We start from the raw sequence: 8,883 nt of genomic DNA, 5'->3' as shown, positions 1-8,883 counted from the left end.
CAGTAACAAAATTATAACTGGCAAATTCCCTAACAAGAGATCACATTGAATCGACCACCACACCTTTCTATTGGCATACATAACTTACATTTACATGTATTCATTTAGTGGACACTTTAATCCAAAGCGATTGACAAAAAAGAGCTGTACAAAAAGTGGATAGGTCACTTATCATAAACAAGCCAAAACATGAAGCATACATTGTATAAAGCAAATAAGTACCAATGGGTAGAACCAGAAGAGCATGTAGTTAAACAAATTACAAGTAAACAACAAGATCCTCAAAAGTGCTAGTGTACCTGGAGGAAAGAAACTTTCTCACATACATGAGAATAGCCTGCTCTTTCTATACAGTTTGTTTGAGTAGTGTTGTACTTTCATCACCACCCCTCTTTCTTTGATTACCTGCCAGAAACATGCCTTGGCGCTGCTATTTTAACCCAGGCCACCTATTGACCTGACAGAGAAGTGTCAAGAGAGGGTGGGTGTCACAAGCAGGTGTTGGCTTTCAGCAGGGACCAGAATTGTTTGTAGCATAGGCTGGCACAGTCGGACTCACGGATTTCACGGCATAGACGCACTGCAGGTAAGGACACCTGTCTTTTCATCCTCTGTGATCCTTAAAGAAACATGCTTTTATTCTGCATTTATGTGTTCGTCTACGTAATCCCATGTATTGGACGAGATCTGGTAGGTTTTCAAAGATAAAATCTCTGGTGATGTAGTTTAGAAGTGCTTCTTTTTCAATGACAACTATCTTGAACAGGCTAGTTTATCAACCAGTGTGTGTTAATATGTTTCAATCCTTGTGTGGTGTTCATATTATTGGTCTTCACCCAATGTTTGCGGGTTTGATGGACTCATTGGCCACATGGACAACATTACTTTATTTTTAAAACAATACAGCCATAATTTCTGTAACAAACCCTCAATTTGCATTTGAATGGGATAAAGTGTTGGAAAATCACACATTTTCTAATGTATCACAATAATGTTTGGAAATACTGTATTATAATAACATGGAAAATGTGTCCCACAGACCCGGATATGGGTTTAATAGACTATAATTCAAATAACAAAAACTATGTTCACCTAAATGTTATAATTAATCACCAACTTTGTCAATATCTTATCGTCCTTCAATATTTCAGTTGAGCAGTTAACAAAGGCATAAAAATGGAGGTCCCTAACCCCCTTAAGATGTACGGCCTGTACTTGGAAGCAGTAAATGATTACATCAATGAGTCCTATGGGGAGGATGTATGGAGACTGATTGAGGCCAGAGCAGAAATACCCCATCTGAAGTTTGTCCGCCATCAGATGTACAAGTACGGTCATCGTCATGCTCTTTCACATTAATCACCACGATGTTGGTTACTTTTTTCACTTTTTGTCGCTTTAACATGAAAATAAATATATTTTGAGTCGTAAACTTGGATGTTAACGCAATATAGAAAGCTGTGCCTATAGTGATGTAGATTTCTTATTTTTTTTTTCAGTGACAACCTCATCCTACGGTTAGCCAAGGCAGCTGGCGAGGTACTGGGGAAAACCCACGACGAGCTGATGTATGCCTTTGGAGTCTACATGGTGAAGAGGATCGGCAACTATGGCTATGAGAGGATTCTGAAGGTGGACTTGCAACCTTCGGAATTAATAGCAATCTATGAAAAATTACAATTTTATGAAGGATGAATTCAATATTTAATACAAGACTCTCATGTCAGACAAACGCACAAACATTAAACTTCCTGATTTGTATTTGAAGTACATTGCATCCCAGCCAATACGAAAGATGTCTGAATATATAATTTCCTATCTGTGGCAGGTGCTGGGGCGTAATGTGCGTGACTTCATCAATGAACTGGACAACCTGCACGAGTACTTCCGCTTCTCCTTCCCCAAGGTGCAGCCGCCTAGCTTCTGTGTGGAGGAGGAGTGTGAGACTAGCCTCACACTGCACTACCGCAGCACCCGCAAAGGGTTCACCCAATTTGTCAAAGGTATGTGACAGTGGAAACCCTGGGTCTACAGTTGAGATTTTGATCGGAGCCGCCAGGTTCCTCATGATGATTGTTCCTCCTCTACTGACACAGGCCAGCTCTCCCAAGTGGGACGACAGTTCTACAACACAGACATTGAAGTGGAAATCCTGTCAAAAGAGGAGACTGAGAAAATGACATATGTGGTAAGGATTAGGAAAGGAGTATTTTTTCCTGGCCAATGGTGCGTGGTCATTGTGACTGGACAGGACTTATCCAGGTTTTAGGTTGGCATTGACTAGGAAATCTGGAATAATCTGTTGTTTGACACAAATGTATCACTTCTGTAGTGATATCAGCTCCATTGTCAAACCACCACTGGATTAACTCTAATGCCTCACAGCTGTACTGTTGCAGTTACCATCGCCTGTACTTTATCCACCCACAGATCTATAAGATGAACTTTGACAATGCTGCTTTCAAGCACCGCATGCCTCAACAGAAGACAGCCCCTGGTTATGAGAAGCTCCCAATGAAGAGGGGCATATTCTTCGACATGTTCCCCTTTAGTGTCATCTTCCGACGGGACATGACCATGTATCGCATCGGCGATGGCCTGAAGGAGGTCTTCTCCGATCTGCAGGGCAAGAAGGTCAACGAGGAGTTCACCCTGGTGCGACCCATGCTGGAGTTTAGCTGGGAAAATGTAAGTCTAGATTTAAAGGAAATTACATGTTCCATGTAATTACCTAAACAAGACCAAAGTTAGCATCCAATTGGCCATGGAAAGCTATACTTCCTGTTTCACTGTAATATATTGTACCTCTACACCAGTCTAGCATGTTGTTACAGTAGGTAATGCTATGTAGTTACATGGTCGTTTTGAATTACACCTTCATATTAGTATTTCTGTTTTCTGCCAATGTTTCTGCTCCCTTAGATCTATACCCACTTGAACAATGTGTTTGAGCTGCTCTCCAAAGCTGTGGTAGAGAGCAAACAGAAGGTCAACATCCCAAAACTGAGTAAGGAGGAGCCTGAGGAGAAAGAGGAGTGCGAGAAAGTGAATCGAGAGGAAGAGAGAGGTACCGAGTTGGCAAGGGTCCATGCCCTACTCCGACTTTGCACACAGGCAGCCGAAAAGAAAGGGGAGTACCTCAACCGTTGTTTTTCCATACCAACCATTCACTCAACTGACTTACAACATGTCATTTAAGATGTCTATGAGAAGATGATGGATAAAGTTATCAATAACAATTGCAATTAAAAAATCTATGTTGTATCGGTCTCTCACACATTTGCTTGCATATCAGTTGCACATTCACTCATGTTGCCGTGGTTCACTCAGGCACTCACAACTAACTCCTTCACTCAGTCATAACTCACTCGCTTGCTCACTCACTCATTCACACATCGATTCACTTCCCCTCTCGAAGCCTTTCTTTCCTCATTTATTCAGTCATTCATCCCTACCACCGTTAGATGTGAAGTCCGTGGAGGATATGAAGGGAACGGACCAGGAGTACAGTGGTGCCCTAACTCAATACAACAGCTCCGCCAACTCTGGAGGCGAGGACATTGAGCTCCTGGCCTTCCAGACTGTCACTGGTGAGAATCTATTCTCTATTCAAAAACCACTTCAATCATTCAGATGTCAATCACACACAGGTTTTGATCTCTATCATGTCCAGGGAAGTGCAGTGAAACCATCTTTGAGGATATGAGGGAACCCCCGAAGAAGCCCCTCCACTTGAAGGGTCAGATGAAGTATGTCCCTCAGTGGGACTCTCTCATTTTCCTTTCCACCCCCATGTAAGATCCTTCACAATATTTAAGAAAACAAGTATAAACGTAAATTACAGTTACATAAATCAAGAACTGAAATTCAGTCAATCTTAGAATGCTGTTAAAAAAAACTGTTTACACAAACCTGTGTCACCTCAACACTGTCTTACTTCCCCACACTACTGTTTTCTATTGATCTATTCTCCTATTCTGGGGCCTTGTCCTCTTACTCCCTTTTGTTCATGCAGCATAGAAACCGTGGAGGACATGATTAAAATGGGGGTATATGTGAACGACTTAAACCTCCATGACTCTAGCAGAGAGCTCATCTTAGCTGGTACGCAGCAGTCGGCTGAACTGCAGTTGGCTCTGGATCAGGTAACATATTTCTTCTTGTAACAGGAAAAGCAGTTATTTATTTTACTGGTACCATTCCGTGCGCGTTCCACCTATTTTCCATTAGAATATGCCCTTGTCTTACACACGTGAAACTGTCTTGTGAGATCTCGATACTACGATGACTAACTACAATGAAAATAAATAATATTTATAAATGATAAATAAATTATAATTCAAGTCGCTCATGTCCCTTTAGGGGTTCCACAATACTGTTTGTATAAATATTATGCCGACACTAATATTGGCTCTTACATTGCACGTACAGATACAGTGCATGAAAAGAATGTTTTGCCACATGAATAAGATGAAAAGCTTAGGCCTAAAGAAGCTGAGGAATATTGTATATGCTCGAGTGTCTCTCAACCTTGTGTACAACTACAGGAGCAGCAGAAGTATGCCCAGTTGATGGAGATCATCAAGAAGCTGGACGAGGAGAAAAAAAGGGGGGATTCCCTGCTTTATGCTATGATCCCAAAGGCTGTGGCCGACCGTCTCAGGAAGGGCATCACTGCCCTGGAGACCTGTCAGGTAACAGACAGACATTGGAACATGTAGAGCTACATGGATGCAAACCAACTGGTTTTCTTTCAAAAACTTCAGAGAAGTCTTTTGTAATTTGGTGTATTTTCGTTGTTGCTATTAGGGCCAATGAACCCTGCAATGATTCAGGCTTTATCTTAAAAATATATTGTATATTTCACAAAGAGCATGCTATTACTTCAGTCCTTTTTGTAAACCTCTCCTATATTCTATAGGTATTATGGCTTGCCCTTCATCAGATCTAAAAATACCCATTAAACTGTTACGGTAAACTGCTGAACACTGCAAGGTGACTGTTCCTGCCTTTTCTTGCCAGGTTTTCCCAGATGTAACCATCCTGTTCAGCGACGTGGTGAAGTTCAATGAAATCTGCATCCACATTACGCCCATGCAGGTGGTGGACATGCTCAATGAGATCTACATCGTCTTTGACACGCTTAGTGAGAAGCACAACGTGTACAAGGTGAAAACAATCACGACTGTTATTCCCATTATATGGTCCTTTAGATGTTATGTCCTGTTCTGAAATTGTCAATTTCAGTCTCAAAAAGGGGAAAATCGCTTATGTGCCCTAAATAGATTTGTGGTGGTACTGTTTAACCTCTAATCGAAATTCAAGAAGTGTTCTATTGTTTTCAAGGATTCTGATCTTTAAAGGGGCAGTTCTATGGGCGTATGTGAAGCCCTCTGTGACATGCTTGCATGTAAAAATAGCTATAAAAATACATTTGATTTGATTTAAAATATATTTTTATTTTTTTTAAGACTTGGAATCAATAAATGTGTAATGATAGCAACATCCACAATACTTTTTCCATTATTCTTTTGGGCCTTGATTTTGTCCCGGAAACCCACTAGATTCACATTGTGTTGCATTTCTATGCTGACTGTCAAATCCAAGGTCCCCACACTAAACTGTTCTGTGGTTATACTGATGTAGAAAATTACGTTTTTTTCAGCAGCTAGTCTGAACCAAACTTAATCTTACCAGGTAGAGACGATCCGAGATGCGTACATGGTGGTAGCAGGTGTGCCCAACAAGACCACATTCCATGCCCACCACATATGTGACATGGCCTTGGACATGCTGAGCTCTATCGACCACCTCAAAGACCCCTCCACTGGGGACAACATTCAGATCCGAGTCGGTGAGCACAAAGATACACAATAGCAAGACAAGCTGGACATCTAAATAAACAGATTTTCCATTGAAAAGACATCTTAGTTCGAAAGTGCCAATTTATATTGATACCAACACTAATATACTAATACACACATTAGGCATTCCAAATTTACAGTATCGTCTTTCTGACCCTGGTAAAAATCTATAAAATGATGTTCACGGTATAGCTTTTTTCCATATTGAGAAATTAGATTGGTAACTTATTTGTTTGATTATGTGTTGTAGGTATTCACTCAGGCATGGTGGTTGCTGGGGTGGTAGGACTAAAGATGCCTCGCTACTGTATGTTTGGAGACACAGTGAATACTGCCTCTCGCATGGAGAGCAATGGGGTGGTAAGGAATGTTGCCACAAGCTCCAATATGTTTTTACATTTACATTTAGTCATTTATCCATTCTTATCCAGAGTAACTTAAAGTAAGTACAGGCCCATTCACCCTGAGGCAAGTAGGGTGAAGTGACTTGCCCACGGACACAACTTATTTTGCACGGACGGGAATTGAACCGGCAACCTTCTGATTAATAGCCCGATTCCCTAACCGCTCACTCATCTGACCACCTATTTTGTTATTGTTATGGCTTAGCTATGTGGTAACGACTGACTGAATGTTTTACTTTCTGTTAGTCTTTAACCTTTGACTATTTGTGTATAAAGGGTATGCAGATACATATCAGCCAGACCGCCAAAGATCATCTGGAGCACGAGCCTTATATAATCGAGGAGAGGGGCAAGATATTTGTCAAGGTCAGTTTTTATATTTAAGAATGCTGGGCCAACTGACACTGAAGAAAAAAACTACATACCACAATAGCATTCTGTTTCATAATACTCCTTTTTGTATCAATAAACATACATTTCACTGGCATTACAGAAAGTAAATGACAGCAGTAAGTCAATAATTGATTTTGCTTAAACCCAGGGTAAAGGCCAAATGAAAACCTATTGGCTGAAAGGGAAAAAAGACCTCTCGTTCAAGACCCCAGCAGAGCTGCGCTACAGCAGTGAACAGAAAGACTCAGAGGACAGGAGCTCACATGGGTGAGTGTGGAAGAGGAGGGGAGGAAGGGTGAGCAGAGAAAAGGAAAGGGGGAGTGAAAGGAAGGGGAGACTACAGTTAGACTGGAGTTGGAAACCTCCACATTAGCAACCTTTCTATAGTAGACAGATGCAGCATCCCTCCTATTGTTTAAGCCTTACTGTGTATGTGTGTCAACAGCTCCACCTGCACTAACACCAAGCGCTCCACCTCCAACCTCAACATCCCCAATGAGGAGCAGGCAGAGAGAAAGCCCACACCGACCGATATGCCTGCAGAAACCTTACCCCAGAGAGAAGGCAACACTGAGGCCCCCTCTGTTTCAGCTGAGCCCCAGGAGAAGGAGAAAGCCAAAAAGACTAAGAACAACAAAGGGGCTAAGCCTGAGGCACCCCAAGTGAATGCTGTGCAGGAAAGTGCACCCCTAGTGGGAAAGCCAGAGAATGCAGCCCCTGTGTTGAACAAGAGAAACAGCTTCCGGCAGCAGTATGCCAAGCTACCCACCAACCTGCCCTTGCGTAGCACTTCCTGCTGCATACTGTAAGAGCCGCCAGAGTGTTCAAGGCATGCCTATAGGGAAAATGATGGCTGGGTGAGGAGTGAGGTGAGGAAAGTATATGTTGTGCGATGCCCCAAGACATGTTCCATTTAAGGACAGGGAAGAGTATAGCAACATGAAATGCCAAAACAACATACTACGGCCATGCCATTTAGTTCCACACAAAATTAGCCAGTGAGACCATATCCTATCAAAGACATACATAGGTAGTGTATAGGTGGTATCAATGACCCTGTCTCTCCTAAATGAGAGTCAGGGAGAACAGGATGGCAAAAGTGGCCTGCAAAACCTGGGAGAAACCTAGAACAGCAGAGCCAGTGTTTTATCTCAATGGCCTTTATTCAACAACACCCCAAAAATCCCCATTCTACTCATGTTACTTCCTTTTCCTTGTTTGTCACTGTGTCTTGCTTCTTCATCAATGTTTATGCTCCCCTGTGCCATTTATACTAAACTAGGTCCAAAGTGAGTGGAAGTGGAATTTAGCTATTATTGACGCTATATCGTTGAAGTGTTGAGAAATTATTTTCTCCCCAAATTCACCTAAACCGGATTTGTAACACTTTCATCTCAGACAGGTGTTGGGCACCAAACCTCGAGTATCAGTAATTGAGAATAGGTAATGAATGCGGAAAAGAGGTACAACGCTTTTGAAACAGACAAAAAAAGTTATACATTTGTAATCCCAACTTCAGTTCTTTAAGTGTAACGTTTTGCATGTTGTCACGCATATAGTCAAGAGAAAACAGACTTGTAATGTACATTTGTTCCGTTATTATGACCATGTTACAACAGAGGAATCATAACAATGTTCTGGAGAGTGATATAAGTCTCTCTTTCTTCAATTAAAATAGACTGCACACTCAGATTGGTACACAGGGTGATATGACGAGAAGTTGTATTTTATTAGCATGAACATCGATTTTAGAACATTTAAATAGAAATGCATATAGATAAATTATTTATAATGATGGATATTTAGCATGATTTTCTCAACAATTTTGTTTACCACTTACCTTAATGTTAGTATATATTTTACCTATAAAAATTTGATGTACAGTCACTAAAACATGACTCAGCATATTTTTTTCCTATTCTTCTTTACAGAAAACAAGTTATCCATGTTTTCAAGACATAAAAAAACGTAAACACAATCAAATGATTATAGAAGCAATGGAAGAACCACAAAAATGAAGGAAGGAGGAAGAGTTGCATGTGAAACACCTTCCACCAAAGCAATGAGGAAAATGATTAGTAGTCAAATGTGGGGCGATAAGATTAATTCCTTGATCCCTTTTGAGTTAATATGACTTGTCTTGTCTATATGCCACCCGCCCACCTATCAAATAACACATGTAGCAGAACAATAATGTGTGCTCAGAAAAAAAACTATTTTCA

At 41.0% G+C, this 8,883-nt stretch overlaps 1 protein-coding gene across 1 annotated transcript; it reads left to right on the top strand.

Moving 5' to 3' along the window:
- The first annotated feature begins 500 nt into the window (after positions 1–500).
- LOC124479066 (soluble guanylate cyclase 88E-like) lies at positions 501–8,439 on the top strand. The gene is made up of 17 exons (XM_047037563.1): positions 501–586; positions 1,152–1,328; positions 1,500–1,632; positions 1,829–2,003; positions 2,097–2,188; positions 2,431–2,688; positions 2,923–3,067; positions 3,465–3,590; positions 3,674–3,794; positions 4,016–4,145; positions 4,548–4,694; positions 5,023–5,169; positions 5,698–5,854; positions 6,115–6,224; positions 6,545–6,634; positions 6,810–6,928; positions 7,107–8,439. Exons 2-17 carry the CDS (start codon positions 1,177–1,179, stop codon positions 7,468–7,470), a joined length of 2,466 nt encoding a protein of 821 aa, XP_046893519.1. The 5' UTR covers positions 501–586; positions 1,152–1,176; the 3' UTR covers positions 7,471–8,439.
- Positions 8,440–8,883: the final 444 nt, after the last annotated feature.

This window comes from Hypomesus transpacificus, chromosome 2 (assembly GCF_021917145.1).
Source record: "Hypomesus transpacificus isolate Combined female chromosome 2, fHypTra1, whole genome shotgun sequence".
NCBI lineage: Eukaryota > Metazoa > Chordata > Actinopteri > Osmeriformes > Osmeridae > Hypomesus > Hypomesus transpacificus.
Note: the sequence above shows the minus strand (reverse complement) of the source record. Positions and strands in the feature narration are given on the sequence as shown.

Coding starts and splice junctions, on each gene's coding strand:
- LOC124479066 (XM_047037563.1), top strand. CDS start 1,177: ATGGAGGTCCCTAACCCCCTTAAGATGTACGGCCTGTACTTGGAAGCA. Junction 2,689..2,922: donor TGGAGTTTAGCTGGGAAAAT/GTAAGTCTAGAT, acceptor CTGCTCCCTTAG/ATCTATACCCACTTGAACAA. Junction 4,146..4,547: donor TGCAGTTGGCTCTGGATCAG/GTAACATATTTC, acceptor GTACAACTACAG/GAGCAGCAGAAGTATGCCCA.